At 40.6% G+C, this 18,763-nt stretch overlaps 1 protein-coding gene across 5 annotated transcripts in view; it reads left to right on the top strand.

Annotated features, from left to right (window-relative positions):
- Positions 1 to 18,763, top strand: part of ADGRF5 (adhesion G protein-coupled receptor F5) — a 142,737-nt gene that overhangs the window by 79,653 nt on the left and 44,321 nt on the right. For all 5 annotated transcript variants that reach the window (XM_027838281.1, XM_027838280.1, XM_027838279.1 and 2 more), the window contains exons 3-4: positions 2,492 to 2,558; positions 14,991 to 15,161. In XM_027838281.1, coding sequence (XP_027694082.1) covers positions 2,492 to 2,558; positions 14,991 to 15,161 — 238 coding nt within the window. The remainder of the gene's footprint in view (positions 1 to 2,491; positions 2,559 to 14,990; positions 15,162 to 18,763) is intronic.

Raw genomic sequence — 18,763 nt, forward strand, 5'->3', positions numbered from 1 at the left:
GGAAGGAGGTAACCTAGCAATTACACTGAGGAGTAATTGACAGATATCAAGTTCTGTCTTTTACTGGGAAGAGAATGCTAGGTGGAATTATGCCCTTGGAGAAAGGGAAGGGAAAAGGATTTAAAGAGGGGAAAGGACTAGTTGAATGACCAAAACAAAAATTCAAGCAGTTTTACAATTTGTCTCGGTACCAGACCCAAACAAAATGAAACAAACGGAAAACAATTCTAGGCAATTTGTAAATGAGAAATGTTGTGAGGTGAATATATACTGAATATATAAGGGGTTCAGAATAAAGGAAAAAGAAGATTTTATTTCTTAAAAAAGTGGATTTTATATTTGACCCTGGAGGTAATAGGGAATTCACTGGAGTTTATTAGGTAGGTAACTGGAGTTTATTGAGTAGGGCAGAGTGACATGTCACATGCACAGATCTGCATTTTAGGAAATCATTTTGGCACCCGATTGATGGCAGGAGCATGGTTTGGAGTGGGGAAAGACTTGAGGCAGGAACACCTACCAGCAGAAGTCCAGATGAGAGGCGATGAGAGCTTGTACCTCGATAGAGGCTAATACCTGTTGAGAGCTTGTATCAGACTGAGTGTCATAGAGAAAATGGTAAAGAAGATTAATTCAATAGCAGAGTTCAGGGTGAAGTCTACCAGTAAAAGACTAGAACCAGGGAAAAAAATTAGGAGGCTATTGAAGTTACTTACATGTGAAATGAAAAGGATAAGGACTAGTTTCTAGTGCCTATTGCTATGCTGTTTACATGGCAGGCTTTCAATAAATATTTACTAATTAAGCATTGGTGTGGTAGCAGTGAGGCCAGAGACATAAAGGGCATCATCAGAGAGACATTCTGAAGGATGGATCAAGAGAGCTTGGTGATTGATAGACTGTAGAAGTTGAAAGAAGAAAAGAATCTCTCCAAGGTTTCAAGCCTGGAGAACTGGGGGAAATGACTGTACCATTGATAAAAAAGGCAGAGTTGGAAAGAACACTTTGAAGAGGGAAAAGTTAAAGATCTGCAATTTGGTTTTAGGTTGAATTAACACACGGCACTCAAATGGAGATATAGCTAGCTAGGTTTTGAGGTTTTGCAAAGTGCTTTATAAGTACTATCTCATTTTGTCCTTACAACCACCCTAGAAGGTAAATGCTATTATTATCTCCATTTTACAGATGAGGAAATTTGAGGCAAACAAGAGGTTAAAGGCCTTTCCTACAGTCATGTAGCTAGTAAGTGTCTGAGTCTACATTTGAACTCAAGTCCTCCTGTCTCTCTTTTCAGTGCTCTAACCACTAAGTTATCTAGCTAGCCTAAAAATATATGGAGAAATAATGCCCAGGCAGAACCAAGAGAATACTGTATTCAGTAACAGCAATATTATTTTAAGAATGACTTTGAGCAAATAAGTTATTTTGACTATTATAAATACCCAAATTAACAATAAAGGACATATGAAGAAAGACACTATCTGCATCCAGAGAAAGAAGTGATAAATAGAAGTATATGCAGAATAACTTTACACCTATACATGTATATATGTATATATATGCACATATGTATATGTGTGTGTGTGTATATATATATATATATGTGTGTGTGTGTGTGTGTGTGTGTCTAATGGTGGCCATCTCTAGAGTAGCAAAGGAGGAGGGAAAAAAAGAAAAAAAAGAAATTTACATGATAACTTTGTTGTATATTTAAAAGGAATAGCGAGTTACATAGTAGCTTTGCAGTTTCATGAGAAATCATCTTTTTTATTATACTATGTTATGGAAAGACTTGCTTTATTGCATAAAAATTAAATTAAAAAAGATATATAGAGGAAGGGAACTAGAATTCAGGAAAGAGGTAAAGAATGACTAGAGATGTAGATTTGGGAGTCATCTATATAGAGGTTACAATTGAAGTCTCAGAGTGGATTAGCTTTCTGGACAAGTGACAGAGAAGAAAGAAGAGTTTGTGATGATTGAGTCTTGAGGGACTACATTCATGGGGAAGGAAAAGAGTAACAGAAAGGACAATCAGAGAAACAGGAGAAGATTACAAAGAGGGCAGCTTTATAGAAGTTAAGGGACAATAGATGAATGAATGAATGAAAAAGTTGGCCTCAGGCACTAGCTGTGTGATCCTGGACAAGTCACTTAACCCTGTTTGCCTCAGTCTCCTCATCTGTAAAATGAGCTAGAGAAGGAAATGGCAAACCATTCCAGTATCTCTGCCAAGAAAACCCCAAATGGGGTCATGAAGAGTTGGACTGAAATGACTAAACAACAACAACGAGTTAAAATTACTTTGAAATTTCAACTCACATTTATCTATCAATCATTCAATAAGCATTTAGTAAATGTGTCCAAGTACCAGACATGCCCTAGGGAAACAGACAGAAGGTGCTCTGGCACTTGAGTAAGTTGTGGGAAGCCACCTGGAAGAAGAAATTTCTGACTCTGGTTCTTTATTAATTTGCCATTCTTCTTTTAGATCCACCAAGGCCATGGACGAGAAGGCGAGAACTACAGGGAAGAGTCACTAAGACACAAACGAGCTGGTGAGTGGACTCTTTTGCAAAGATACACCTCCCTGTAATTCTGATAAAACATATGGAATTGTGAATATTTATTGACCAACTATGATAATATGTGGAGAAGCAGCATGACAGTGGGTAGAATGCTGTGCTTGTAGACCAGAACCACTAGCGTTAGCCAAGGTTTACAAAGCACTTGACAAATATTATCTCATCTAATCCTCACATCAACCCTGGGAAGTGGGTGCTAACATTATCCCCATTTTATAGGTTAGGAAATTGAGGCAAACAGAGGTTAAGTGACTTGACCAGTTATTAAATTTTGGAGGCTGGATTTGAACTCAAATCTTTCTGACTCCAGGTCCTGCTCACTAATCTACTGTCCTACTTAGCTGCCTAAGAGTTCAAGTTTTCCCTCTGATATTTATGCTAACTGTGTGATGCTGGTGAAGTCACTTAACCTCTATAATATTTACTGATTCATAAAGGATTAGTATAAACATTGGCATAAATATAGTTCCCATAACAGGAGATCCCCAAGCTCACAGGATCACAGTGTCTTTGAAATACAAAATGTATAATGCTACATCCTATACATAGGCTATAGATTTGATGCCTTGGAGAGCTCTCTGAACCTTTTCAAGAAATGGGACATTCCAAAACTTTCCACTGGGATATATCACGAGGTGAAGGTTGAGGAAGAATGAGAAGAGGAAAGCTACTGAGGGGAGTTAGCATACCTTGGAGCAGCCCCAGATTTCTATTCTTATGCAAGTACTATCACCAAGGGATCATATATGCTATTATGGGTCTAAAGCTGTCAAGGACCTTGGAAGTCATCTGGGAATAATATTGCCTGTGGTATCTGCCAATGGGCAGCTAGGTGGTGCAATGGATAGAGTGTTGGGTCTGGAGTCAGAAAGACTCATCTTCCTGAGTTAAAATCTGGCTTCAGACACTTACTAGCAGTGTGACCCTGGGCAAGTTACTGAACCCTTTTTGCCTCAGTTTCCTCATCTATAAAAATGAGCTGGAGAAGAAAATAACAAGCCACCCCAGTATCTTTGCCAAAAAACCCCAAAATGGGGTCTCAGAGAGTCAGACATGACTCAAATGACTAAAAAACAAAAATCTGGCAAACCCCAAAAAGTTTACCATTTTATATGAGGATCATAGAGGCAGCAAGCATACGAGATGAGATTTGAACTCTGGTCCTGTAACTCCTAATTCAGCACTCTTTCTGTAGCTACTAGAGAGCACAGGTAGGCCATGTTCTTCCAACATGGATGGAGAAACTTGGCCAAGTGTGCCACTACCACTGTCAAGGATGGGGTAGGTAGGCCAAGGAAGACAAGCCCCAAGTAAAGTGTCCTCTGTGATTAATACATTTTTTTCACCATGAAACAAAGTCTCAGTTGCCTCACCCTAGTCACAGCTCTGCCTTTCAGATCAATAATGGTCTATTCAGTCTCACTCTCTGTCTTACCACTTATTCTACATAAGATCCTGCTTTGAGTAGTTTATTCCATACTTGCCCAGATTTGTTACACCCAATACTATTTCAGGCCCAGTGACCTAAAAGAGCCAGCTGAGCTGTCAAAAGTAGACAATGGGTTTAGAATTTGGTCTGCAATTCTCTGTTATATCAGTTTACCTTAAAGTAACGAAGGACAGACAGACTCTAGAGACTGGAATGAGTTCACGGAGTTCCAGGGAACAGCTGAAGCTAGGTAATTGTTGTTGAGTCATTTCAGTCATGTCTGACTTTCTGTGACCTCATTTGAGGTTTTCTTGGCAAGAGTACTGGAATGGTTTGTCATTTCCTTCTCCAGCCCATTTTACAGATAAGGAACTGAGGCATAGGGTTAAGTGACTTGCCCAGAGTCACACAGCTAGTAAGTGTCTGAGGTCAGATTTGAACTTAGGAAGGTGAGTCTTCCTGCTTTCAAGCCCAGAGCGCTATCCACTGTGCAACGTAGCTGCCCCTGAAGCTATGGTAGAAATCTGTCTAAATGTTCCCATGTGCCTAAAATGCATTATGTTAGGCCACAATGGCTTCACATTCTTGTGAGCTCTCATTCTATTCCCTCGTTGTCTTACCTCCCAATCGCATTCAAATCAAAACAATAAGTTTGTCCTTCAGCCTTCTGCCTTTAAAAATAAAATTTCTCCTCCCCAACTCCATCCCACGACCCGGCTATCCCATGACAGGAAAAGGATAAGAGAGGGGGCCAACCTGGTATTTTCAAACATCTTTGCTTTCCAAATCAAAATATTTGAAGATGAGTTCCTGCCTTCTTGGGCTCAGGATCCCTGCTTCCTCTGAAGCAGTTGGTGACCTTACAGCTGTGAAAGTAATGTTTTCCTGAACTTCCTGTTGAGAGTGTTTTTTTTTTCCCCCCCCCCCCCCCGCCCCGACTGACACTGTCATTGAGAGAAGTTAGTTTTCCCCATGGAAGGGAAACAGCTCCTTAAGCTAAGGAGTTGACATCCCCAAAGTTTTCCTGGAATTCCTTATCAAAAACAGTAACTATAATGATAAATTAGTAAGAAAAAATATTATTTCCACTTACTATATACATATTCCTTTTTGCTCTTGGGGCTTTGGATGGATTAGATAGAAAATGGGCAGTAACAGTTCTAGGAAGACAAATTAGCTTTGTTGGGCCTTAGTATTTTCACCAGATCCCAGGAGTTAGAAGAAGGCCAGACATTTCCCCCAAGGTATGTCACACATCAAAAGCAGTCAGACCTGGGACAAAGGTGGGACTTCAAAAAATAAATGGGAGAAAATTGTAGGTATTCCACTTAGCAGGGTTCAGAAAAAGTTTTCTGGGGTTGATGTAAGGCACTGAACTTGATGTGTGCTGTTTACAGTTTTGCAAAGGGTTCTGATGCACCCCAAATCTGAGGCCAAATGTGCAAATCCCTACTGGACCACTTATTACACAGGGTTTAGGTTTCCTCATTTGCAAAAAATAAGGATGTTGAACTATGTCAATCAATCAATCAGTCAAGAATCATGTGTTAAGTACCTACTATGTGCCATGCCCTGTGCTAAGTCATGGGGATACAAGAGCAAAAGTTGGGTCCTTTCTCTCAAGAAACTTGCATCTAATGTATACATTTATATATACATATATATATACACACATATAAAATACAGAATATTTATATATATATACACATATAAAATACAGAATACATACAAAACAGAAGCAGCTAGGTGACGCAGTATATTGAGTGTGGGACCTGGAGTCAGGAAGACATGAGCCCAAATCCCACCACAGACACTTATTAGCTGTGTGATCCTGGGCAAGTAACGTAATCTCTGTTTACTTTAATCCACTGGAGAAGGAAGTGGCAAATTCACCAAGAAAACTTCACAGCCATTATTGGCATGCCATGGTCCATGGGGTCACAAAGAATCGGACGTGACTGAACAAGCAGCAATATACAAAATAAATAGGAGGTGGTTTGGGGAGGTTGGTTCTAATAGCTGGGGAGAAGGGTTAAAAAAATTATTTCAGATAGTAGGTGGTGCCAGAGCTAAATTATAAAGGAAACTAGGGATTTTAAGAGAAGAAGATGAGAGAAGAGAGGAAGGGGGGAAATCCTGGAGTCTGGGAGATCAGCCAGGAGGATGTTGTAGTAATCCAGGGACAAGGCTAGTAGAGTGGGGAATAAGGGAATAAGATGGTGGCCATGAGAATGAAAAGGTGGATACAAGAGACTTCTTGAAAAATAATGGACAGAATTCAGTGCCTGATCAGTTACGGGGCATGAAGAAAAGTAACAAGTTTCCAAGGTTTCAATCCTGAGTGACTGAGAGAATCATGGTCTCCTTGACAGGTGATTCTAGATAGAGACCTAGTATAGAGCGCTGGGCTTGGTGTCAGGAAGACAGGTTCAAACTCAGCCTTTGTTGTTTACTAGTTGTGTGACCTCAAGCAAGTCATTTCACCTCTCCACACCTCAGTTTCTTTACCTGTAAAATGGGAATAATGTTGCCTGTGGTATCTGCCTTATATGGTTGTTGTGGGGTCCCAGAGAAAGAAAGTATGTAAAACACATAGGCAGAACTTAAAGAGCTATTTAAATTCGAGTTCTAATAATAGTTTACATTTATATACGGCTTTAGAGTTTCAAAGAATTTTATAAACATCTCATTAGGAAGGTGATAAGCTCCAAATTTAGTCTCAAAATAAGGGAGAATTTAATAGGGAAATATAGGAAGTTGAAGTTACTTATTGGTGGGGATGATCTAAATGGGTTCAGTATGTTTACAAAGATTCCCATCACACTTTTCATAATTGTGTGTGTGTGTGTGTGTGTGTGTGTGTGTGTGTGTTAGGGGAAGGCTTGTGATTGTATTTGTAAAGGGAGTTCCTCTCTCCCAAAGGCAGGTTGGCTGCTATTCAATCAATGTTTATTAAGCACCTACTATGTGCTGGGCATGTAGGGGCAGACTTGGAGCCAGGAAGGTCTGAGTTTGAATCCAAACTCAGATACTTACTACCTGTGTGACCCTGGGCAAGTCAATTAATCCTCATTTGCCTCAGTTTCTCATGTGTAAAATGGAGGACACACTGAAGAAGGGAATGACAAGCCATTCCATTGTCTTTGCCAAGAAAACCCATAGTCAAAAGTCCATGGGGTCATACACAGTCAGATGTGACTAAACAGTTGAAAACGGCAAACATGCCAGGCACTGTGCTAAGCACTAGGAATACCAAAAGAGACAAAAGACAATCCCTGTCCTCACAGAATTTACAGTCTAAGAGGAGAGACAACATGCTAACAAATATACAAAGCAAGCTATATACATGATAAATAGAAAATAATTAGTGGAAGGAAAACACTCCAACTGAGGGGTTAGGGAAAAGATTTCCTGTAAAAGATGGGATTTTAGTTAGGCCTTAAAGGAAACCAGGGAAGTCAGAGGCAGAGCTGAAGAGAGAAAGAGTTCCAGGGATGGAGGGAAGTCAGAATCTTAGAGGTAGGGTTCTTAAGCTGGAGTCCATAGAACCTCAAGGGGATATGTTTCAGGGGTCTGTGAACTTGGATGGAAAAAATATGTCTTAATTTCAAAATATTTGATTTCCTTTGTAATCTTATTTATTTTATTTTATGCATTTAAAAACATCATTCAAAGAAGGGGCCCAGAGCTTCACTAGACTGCCAATGGGGTTTATGACATAAAAATGGTTAAAAAAAAAATCTCATTGCCTGGGACACTGAGAGGGGAGTTGAATTGCCCAGGGTCGCATAGCTAGTATGTGTCTCAGGCAGCACTTGAAAACAGATCTTCCTGAATATCAATCCCCTATTTCAGAGGTGGGGAATCGAGGTCTCTAGGCCACATGTGGCCTTCTAGATTCTTGGGTGTGGCCTTTTGATTGAGTCCAAGTTTTACAGAACAAATACTTTTATTAAAGGATTTAATGTTCTGTGAAGTTTGGATTTAGTCAAAGGGCTGCACTTGAGGACCTAGAGGGCCCCATGTGGCCTTAAGGCTGCAGGTTCCCCACTCCTGCCCTATTCTAAGGCTCATAATTATTTAAGTCATGCAATTTTGAATAATAACAACATCTTCTTTAGGTGACACAGTAAATAGAGTGCTGGACATGGAGTTAGGAGGACCTCTGAGTTCAAGACCTGCCTCAGGCACTTAACCAGCTGTGTGTCACTGGGCAAATCACTTAACTTGTGTCTACTTCAGTTTCCTCATCTGTAAAATGGGAATAATAATAGCACCGACCTCTCAGAGCTGTTGTTAGGATCAAAGAAGATAATATTTGTAAAGTGCTTTTGCAAATCATAAAGCTCTACAAAAATGCTAGCTATTATGATAAACATAATTATTATAGTTATTATTTTATTAACTTATAGATATAATTATTATTATATAAAGGGGTGCAAAAGAAATATGCATAAAGCAGAGAAAGCAGAATGGTACAGTAGAAAGTACTTGCTATGAAGTCAGAGAACCTGAGTTCAAATCCCCGCTCTGATACTTACTACCTATGTGACTTTGACCTACCTAAGCCTCAGTTTTTACCTCTGTAAAATGAAGATGTTGGGTTTGGGGACCCTTCCAGCTCTCCGTCTAACCCAGGGCTTCCCAAACATGTGCTAGGCAGAGTGACTGCTTAATGCCTCATCAAACAAGGGCAAGGTTCATACCAGCCAGAAGTGGCCCATAACAAACTGCATTCCAAGTCCTTCTGCAAACCTGGCAACCATGATTTACTGGCTCTGTCTGACCCCCGTCCAGGAAACGTGATCTGCTCGTGAGACTGCCAAGGGAATCATTGTGTTCTCATGGCTATAATCTTTGTTACAATAAAGCAAAGTGCTTACTGTTGTCCTTGGGGCTGTGGGCGGTGATGGGGGCTAGGAGGGAGGGCTGGTCAAAGACTTTCTGTTCTCTAGGCTTGTTTCTGGGCCTGTAGTCTATGTTTGAACAGGTCTGTAATGTGATCACTTGTTCCTTTACTTTTCCAAAGGAGAGAACCTGAGTATCGAGGGGAGAGACTGAGAGCTTTAATCCCCCCTGGTGGTCATAATAATGCCTCAAAAAGAAAATCACCCACCATGTCATTATCCCCTTTCATCCTCATAGATCCTGGGTTCAGATCCCATCTCAAATGATTTCTACCTGTGGGATCCTGGACAAATACTCGGGTTTCAGCTTCCTCATTCTTAAAATTTGGAAGCTTGACCAAATGGCTTCCTCAGCTCTGTCCAGCTCTGGAAGGAACCTTAGAGAGCATCTAACATTGTACTCGTCCTCTCCCCATTTTACAGATGAGGAAACTGAAAAACAGAATAGTTAAATAACTTACCAGCTGCCAGAGGCAGCTCGATAACACTGGAAAAAGCAATGTATTTGGAATTTGAGGACCTGGTTCAAATCCCAATTATGCCACTTACTACCTATGAGACTTTTACTTTTTTTTTTTAAACTTTTCTGGACTTTGGTTCCCCCATCTGTAAAATAAAGGGGTTAGATTGATGACTTCTAAGGATCCCAGGTCCTCCACCTCCAAATCCAGTATTCTTTCCTCAGGACATTCCCATATGAGATGTGAAAGGTAGGGAATATTATCCTAATTTTACAGATGAGAAAACTGGAGCTCAAAGATCTTAGGTGAAATGTTCCAGAGATCTGTGACATTTAAAAAGTTGGAGAGACATAATTTCTGGGTAATTTAATCATTTTATCATTTATTTAATCATTTTATTAATTTTCTGGGTAATTTCTTGGTAATTTAATCATCTTATGAATAAGGGTAGCATATTTATTAATACATAAAATAATAAATAAAAAGAGATAAGTGGGACTCTAGAATACCAAAGACCCTTCATGGCAGTGGGCTCACAGTTTATATGACTGTGGTAGAGCAGGTTATTAGGGTGGCAACTGATTCTGATTAGTTAATAATTAATGAGAGAATGAATATTACAATGAGAGGTGGGCTATATTATATTAAGTCTTGAGGTACATGACTTGAATTACCCAAATCTTGGTCAAAGGGACTTATCCATTTCCATATCATCAATCTGACAAAAGGGAGAATCCAATTTCCCCAGATCTGTCTGAGTGAACAAAATGAGCAGAAATCCACAGTCTTTGCCCAAGATTTCCCACACTGGTTCATTTCTGGATGGGGAAGTAGAAAAGAGGGGGAAAAGCCTTAGTCTCATTCAATAATTCGTTATTAGTACAAGAGAGAAATAATCATTTTTCTCAGATCACATAGTTAGCTATTGATCATTGGAGTCAAAACAGTCCTATGAAGTTACGTAGCCTAGGATTACCACACTCGATAGATGAGATGGAACTAACAGGCAAGACTCCTGACATCTCACCCAGGGTTTCGGGACTACTTTACTATGGCACCTCCAGCTGTCACAGGTAACCCGATGTCTGAGGAGCTCCCTCGGTCAGACAGTTCCACTCTTCACACCTGAAGATGGGTCAGGTTCTTTGATTATGGAATGGGATGGGACTGGACCCATGATTTCATTGCCATGGAGAACTTCTACTGGGGAAAAATCTCTTTACCAATACAGACCTGCAATTACCCTGCAATTTATAGTCTTTGAGATTTGTTTGGGGCACTGAGAGGTGAAGTTACTTGCCCAGAGTCACGCAGCCAATATATGTTAGAGACAGCTGAGTACAGATTGAAGCACATTTTTCCACTTTATTTTTCTTGCCTCCCTCACTTTTTTTTTTTTTGCAACATGACTAATATGGAAATACTGGAATATGGAAAATATGGAAATCATATTGCTTGCCTTCCCTACCAGTTGGGGAGGGGCTGGAGGGAGGAAAAATTTGGAACTCAATATTTTGAAAAATGAATGACTAGAAAAAAAAGAATGAGCCCCTTTGAAGAAAGTACTGTTTTTTACTTTATATCCTCAGTGCTTAGTATGGTACTAACATAACAGTTCTTAAGACATAGTAGGTACTTTATAAAGGTTCATTGGCTTGAAAAAAATATGGTAGAGATAGGGTTTGGACCCAGGCCTTCCTGGCTCTGAGGTTGGCTTTCTATCCATTAACTAAAGCTGTTTCTCTTCCTTTAATCATATCAATGAAGAAACTGATAGGACTGGATTCCATCAAATTAAGAGATCAGTATTGAGAATTTCACTCCACTGAGAATGGTTTCCAGAAGGGAACATGAAAACACTGCTGCTTGGATGGGTGTTCACCTGCTTTGAGACCAAAGGGAGAGAAGAAAAAGAAAGAACTAATGTTGATAAAGAATTATCTCCTTCCCTCTCCCCCACCCTCCTGAGTACTAGGACATTGTCTACTCGATGAAGTCAGCATGTTTATGTTTCATTGGGTTGTGGAGTGGAACATTAATTTATGCCTACCTTTACTGGATATGACTGGAAGCCATGCTTCTTGTCAGGACTGCTTGGCAAAATAGTTTTGTTTGCTTAATCCTTTATATCGGAGAAGCCAACATCACTTATTACAGTTTGGGGCCAACTTTCCAGAAATGTCCGTTCAAGATAAGTGGGGTACTGCAGAGATTTATGGGAAAGAAGAAGGAAAGTCATTGTTTGCTTATGCCTTCTGGGTCTAGTGATAGATCCACGCTCTCTGGCACTGATGATACTTGGAATAGACCACATTCCAGATAGGGCATCAAAGTCAGAAAATATCAGAGAATAGAAATACCTGAAAGGTTGCATGGTACCAGGGATGATCTCAGATTCTGGAGTCTGAGAATATGGGCTCAAATCCCTGGTTTGTTCTTACATCTGGTGCTTTCTCTCTCTGTGACCTTGGGTAAGTCATTCAGCTCGGTTGGGTCTTGTTTTCCTCACCTGTAAAATGAGGAGGTTTTACTAGCTAGCCTCTGAATCCCCTTCCAGCTCTGAACCTATGGTCCCAAGTCTATCCCATTGACTCTTGGGCAAGTCAATGAGCCTCAGTTTCCTCATCTGCAAAATGAGGGGCTTGAACTCAATGATTTCCAAGGTCTCTTCTAGCTCTCAATCCTATGGTTCTTAGAATGTTGGCTTGGCTACCTTCACTCAGTAAAGATGTCCTTGACTGTAGAGCATTTATAAAAGTGTTAAGTGGGTAACATTTACTGAATTGGCATCTTTGCTTCCTGAGGTCTAAAATTGATATATTAATGACCAGGCACAGTCAGAGATCCAATCATTCCTAACTCACCTGAAAGTGTTCTTACAAGAGCTAGCTACGAACCAGGGACTGAAAAGTGAAAGGCAGCTCTCAAATGCTGATCAGCACTGGCTCCCAGAGAACCCTCCTGCCATTTTTTTTCAAAGACTTGGGTCAAATAAAGGTAGAGAATCAAGAGGAGACTCTCCCCTATGGCATCAATGGTAGTGAGATTGAGCCAAGTAGGGCAGCTAGGTGACTCAGTGGGTAGAGCTCTGGGCCTGGGGTCAGGAAGACCTGAGTTCAAATTCTGCCTCAGATACTACCTGGCTGTATGGGCCTGGGCGAGTCACTTAATGTCTGTTTGCCTCAGTTTCCTCATCTGTAAAATGGAGATAATAATAGCATCTACTTTCCAGAGTTGCTGTGAGATAATGCTCGTAAAGGGCTTAGCACAATAAATAAATGTTAGCTATTATTATCACTAAGACTTCTCATTTTAGCACTGAGTTTTCCCTAATCCTGTTAGATTGGTAAAGGGGTGGTGTACATGAAGAGAGGCTGTATTTTGTCTCAGGTCACACAAGCAAGGCTAGGATCTGAACCCATTTCCTTCGACTCCAGATCCTGTGTTCCAATGAATCATGTTTGCACTGTAAGGAAAAATCATTATGTTATTTTTCAGAAATAAGTGCTTGAAAAAATAAAACAGATTTTTTATGCCACACATCTTGTCCTTCATCCAAATGTCCCTGGTTCACAAAGTAATGCTTTTAAGTAGATTGTTGTTCACTCTTTTCAGTCATGCCCGATTCTTCATGCCAAACTCTTCTTGGCAAAGATACTGGAGTGATTTGCCATTTGCTTCTGAAGCTCATTTTACAGGTGAGGAAACTGAGGCAAACAGGGTTGAGTGACTTGCCCAGGGTCACACAGCCAGTAAGTGTCTGAGGACAGATTTGAACTCAGAAAGATGAGTCTTCCTGACTCCTGACTCAGTACTCTATCTACTGTGCCACCTAGCTGCCCTATAAGTGGGTAGGATTCTGCTTAACAATGCCAGATAGGGGGGCAGCTAGGTGGCACAGTGGATAGAGCACCGGCCCTGGAGTCAGGAGGACCTGAGTTCAAATCCGGCCTCAGATACATAACACTTACTAGCTGTGTGACCCTGGGCAAGTCACTTAAACCCATTGCTTAGCCAAAAAAAAAAAAAACCAATGCCAGATGGGTATGACTTCAGATGACTGATAATACAATATACTTCCTATTTCTTGACAAGAAATAATGGGCTAGAGATGCACAAGGGATACGTTTTCTGAGACAAGGCCATCAGGTTGATTTGTTTTGCTGGCCATTTGTTGCGAGAAAAAGCTTGGGGTGGGGTGGGGGTGAAGATTAGTGGGTTATTACAGATGAGCCAAACAAAACATCAGTATAATATTTTTTAGTGCACAGAAGAAAAAAGCATAAGCCACAGTGGGTACAAACAGACATTTATCAAAGTATGTATGTGACAAGAAAGCTGGGGGGAATAGTTATAGTAACATGCTAGATGTCAAAATTGGCATCCCCAAAGAATCTGCAGCTGGCAGGAAGAGAAGGATTCTGGGAAGTGATGCTCAGGAAGGAGTGCATCTGAGGCATAAGGGACAGTCTGTATGGTTGCATATAGAAGATGGCATGTCTTGTGTGAGGAACAGAGAGGCAATTTTATCTAGACTATCAAGTGTGGGATGGAGAATAATGTACAATGATGTTAGAAAGCTAGGGGCAAAGTTGCAAAGGCTTTCCAGGGGTGGCGAAACTGCAGCCTTGAGGCCACATGTGGCCCTCTAGGTCCTTGAGTGTGGCCCTTTCACTAAATCTAAACTTCACAGAACAAATCCATTTAATAAAAGGATTTGTTCTGTAAAACTTTGACTCAGTCAAAAGGCCACACCCAAGGACCTAGATTGACCTAGAAGGACCTATTAGATTGGTAAAGGGGTGATGTGCATGAAGAGGGAATGTTTTGTCCCAGGTCACACAAGTAAGGCTAAGATTTGAACCCATTTCCTTCAACTCTAAATCCTGTGTTCCAATGAAGCACGTTTGCACTGTGAAGAAAATCACCTGGTTTAAGAGCTACATTTATCTTAGAGGCAATAGGGAACCAATGAATTTTATTGACTATGGGTGTGATGTGGTCAGACCTGGATTTAAGGAACATCACTTTGGCAGCTGGATGGACTGATGTGGGGAGACATGGGTCATGGCGACCAATTAGGAAGCTCTTGAAATGATCTAGATGAAAGGTTATAAAGACTTGAATTAAGATGACAGCTGGATAAGTGGAGAGAAGGGGGTAGGTGTCAGAAATGTGGAAGTAGAAATAGCAAGATCTGGTGACTTATTAAATACATGAGGTAAGGGAAAGTGATGGACATCTAGGTGGCACAGTGGATCCAGTACCAGTCCTGGAGTCAGAAAGACTTGTCTTAATGAGTTCAAATCCAGCCCCAGACAGACGCATATTAGCTGTGTGACTCTGGGCTAGTCACAACTTTGTTCACCTCGGTTTCCTCATCTGTAAAATGAGCTGGAGAAGGAAATGGCCAACCACCCCAGTCTCTCTGTCACCCCAAAATGGAGTCACGAAGAGTCAGACGTAACTGAAACAACTGAACAACAATACTATATACATATATGTAGTCACCAACTCACTCCACTAATCTCTGCTGATTATGAATAATATTCTATCCATCATTCTGTCTCCCTCTCCTGATATGTTTTTTCTCATATTTTCTTTTCAGTGGCCACAAGCAGCCCTGCACCTGAAGAATATGAGATTGAGATTGAGATAAGTTTTGAAAATGCATCCCTCCTGGAGCCTTTCAAAACTTACTTAAAAAACCTCAGTTTTCCAATCCAAGTGATGAATGACAACCTGAGCACTGACATTTTAAGCATGAAAGTTACAACAGGTAAGTACCAAGTCACTGTTGCATTCTTCAAGCGCATGTATACATTAGGAGACTAGCCCTCAGGAGCTCTTTTCAATGAGAAAAAAATTTGATTTAATAAGCAAGTCCCCCCTCCCCAAGGGCTGAGCAGAGACATAGCAAACAATCTCAGCACTCAGGTCAAGCAGCATGAAACATGTCCTCAAATCAACTTTTAAAAACAAATACAATTTTATGGAGGAGGGATTTGGGAATGCAAGGGACCATGTGGGGAGAGACCCCAAAACTCCACCCCATGGGCCATCAGTCCCTAAGGACAGAGAACTCAGGAAACCAGGAGGCTGCTTCCCGGGAATCTGTTTCAGAATAAGAGTGAAGAAGAAGGGGGTCAGACCAGAGATGAACTTAGTGAGAATTCAAAGTCCAAAAAAGGAAAGTTCAGCAGCTTCTTATTTTTATTGAATATCCTGGCTAAGTGAGTACATTAGAAGTATTGTGCCATAATGTGTAGTGAGCTCACCTTAAAGTGAGCAATACATGGTTTCAAGTTTTATCTGACACATAGAGGCTATACAACCCTGGAGAATCACTTCACCTCCCAGTGTTCTAGGAAATTCTCTAGGACTCCAAGTTTCAAAGCAGGTGTCAATCTTCATTGATAGAAAGTGTTAATTATTGGGAGTCCCTCTGCCAATGAACTCACAAGATAACTGCTGTCAGGATCTACAAAATTCCAAAACCCTATTTCTCCCCCTTCCCTCACCAATTATAGTAGTGAGTTTAAGGTTGTTGTTGTTGTTTAGTTGTTTCAGTTGTGTCTGATTCTTCGTGATCCTATTTGGGATTTTCTTGGCAAAGGTACTGGAGTGGTTTGCCATTTCCTTTTCCAGCTCATTTTACAGATGAGGAAACTGAGGCAAAAAGGGTTAAGTGACTTGCCCAGGGTCACACAGCTACTAAATATCTGAGGCCAGATTTGAATTCAAGAAGAGTCTTCCTGACTTCAGGCCTGGCACTCTATCCACTGTGCCACCTAGCTGCCCAAGAAAGCCTTAGTATCCATCAAATTGTAACTCCTAAATTCATTCTTAGATTCTAGATTAAAGCTTAAGGGAATACTTGTTTTGACTTGTGGTAGGGGGATATAAGAGGAAAAGGAAGGTAGGGGCCTGTCCTAAGAAAGGAAGTCTGGGTGGGGCACCATACTCTGAGGCATTGGTGAAAACCACTATTGACACTGACACAAGGCCACCTTGTTCCCCATTAACCACTATCCAGCATCCCTGGCATAAAGTTCACTCTATTGGACAATGTGGGGATTTTCCAGGATCTTTTGCTGCTATTTCCTTATTTTGTAATTATTCTTCCTTTCGGTCTGCTCAATACACATACCTAGACAGTTTGATTTCTCCATCCAGTGGAAGGCACGGTTTTCCTAGAACTGGATTTCACAGCTATGGGTAGCACTTTCTTTCCTTTCTGGTATCCCTTCATTCATAAGGTTCATAGATGTGAAGCTGGAAAGCATCTTAAAGACCCATATAGTCCTACCCCTTCATTTCAGATAAAGAAACTGAGGCTCAGGGAGGTTAAGTTACTTGCCCAAAAAACATTAGAAGCAATATTCTAACCCAGGTCCTCTGATTTCAGAGTTAATGTACTTTTTTCTTTTAGAAACATGATTATTAAGAATTTGAATGTCATCAACAAACATGAACATTTCCATAAACAAAAAGGATTGCATATTTTTTGTGGAACTGCAACCAGGTGGTACAGTGAATACAGCACCAGGGTTGCGGTCAGGAAGACTCCTCTTCCTAAGTTCAAATCTGGTCTCAGACACTTACCAACTGTATGACCCTAGGCAAGTCACTTAACCCTGTTTGTCTCGGTTTCCTTGTCTGTAAAAAAGAGCTGGAGAAGGGAAATGGCAAACCACTACAGTATCTTTGCCAAGGAAACTCCAAATGGGGTCATGAAGAGTCAGACATGACTGAAATAGCTGAACAACAAAGTATTTTTTAGGCAGTCATCAAATTTCACATGGTAGTACCAACTTTTCCCTTCTTTTCTCTGTCCTCTTCTGAACACTCAGGGTATTTCTATTGTTCTGAATTACTCCTTCAATATACATTCTCTTTGTTACCTTAAAGCACAGTACCAACAACATGGAATAGAGCATTCTCACAGACATCTGGGGAATTCTCTACCAGACTACCATCCTAAGAATTACTATATTTACACAGAGAGAAAGAGGTAGTGTGAGTAATGGATGGCATACAGAGTCAGAAAGACCTGGTTAAAATCCAACACTTACTCGTTTCATGGTCCTGAGCAAAGTACTTTAACCTCAGGCAATTCCTGAAAATTGGTGGACCACATCAGAGAAGGGTTCTGATGGTAGATGTAGCTTCAACATGTTGTCAAAATTCCACATTCTTTGTATATGCTTACATACAGTGGATATCACTATGTCTCCAAACACATTTTATCCAATTACATTTTTAAAAATTTAAATCTTTTGGTTTTTTTTAAATCACCTTCATTTCCACACATGTTCCTTTACTCACCCCTTCCTCAGAGTCATTCTTTGTAATGAAGAACTTTTTTTTTTAAGTAATTCAACAAATCTAATAAACACATCAAGGGAATCCGACAGTATATGCAATGTTCCAAACTCAGAGTCCCCTTACCACGAAAAAGAAAAGGAGGGGAATTTTCTCTTTTGTTCTTTGGAGCCCAGCTTAATTACATAGAATTCTGTTTTGGTTTAGGTTGTCGTTTTAGCTATTTGTAATAATTTCTAATGATGGAATTTCAGGGCAGAGGAGAAGCATTTTTGAACACAGGAAGAAGTGTCTTCTCACTGTCCCTCATATTACTCCAGGCAGGCATCCCTATTCAACCTATGCATAATGCCAACCCTGTTCACTTCCCTTCAAGTACAAAGAGTTGATTTCCCTGGCTTTGCTTACTCAGTGATCACATAAAGCCTAAATACATCTTGTGCCCTTGAAAATGGCTGCATTACAATCTGAGTGTCTGGTCAGAGCCTGGTTGTTTTTCTCATTTCACAGAAAGCTTTGAGGAAACATTTCACGTGGGTACCAGTCCTAGGAAAACTCTAGCCAGCTTGTGTTTGCAAGACTCTTTCAGCACCCTTCCAGTACAACCCTGTTCTGAGGAACTGGCCAAGTTTGACTTGAAATGTGCACAGCACGAACCTATTTACACTTACATCCCAGGAAGCCATTTATTATATTAATCAGAACAGGCAGCTGGTGGAAAGTGTCACAGCATGATCTTTTAGCTACCAATACATAATGCTGTACCAGTGTGTGATGTTTGTGGCTATAGAAATTATAGTACTAAGACAAATTGGAAAAGTTTTGACATAGTCCAATTTGGATTTCCTACAACTCTGGAAAATTATATACAATCAATCAATGAATCAACAAGCATATAACAAGCACCTGCTATGTGCCAGGCTCTTCACCAGCCGCTGGTTAGGAAGGAAAGGAGGAAGGAAGAAAGAAAGGAAGGGAGGGGGGAAGGAGGAAGGAAGGAAAGAAAGAGAAGAGAGCAAGGAAGGGAGAAAGAGAAAGAAAGGAAGGAAAGAAAGA

Source organism: Vombatus ursinus, unplaced genomic scaffold (genome assembly GCF_900497805.2).
Source record: "Vombatus ursinus unplaced genomic scaffold, bare-nosed wombat genome assembly UNPS02014826.1, whole genome shotgun sequence".
NCBI lineage: Eukaryota > Metazoa > Chordata > Mammalia > Diprotodontia > Vombatidae > Vombatus > Vombatus ursinus.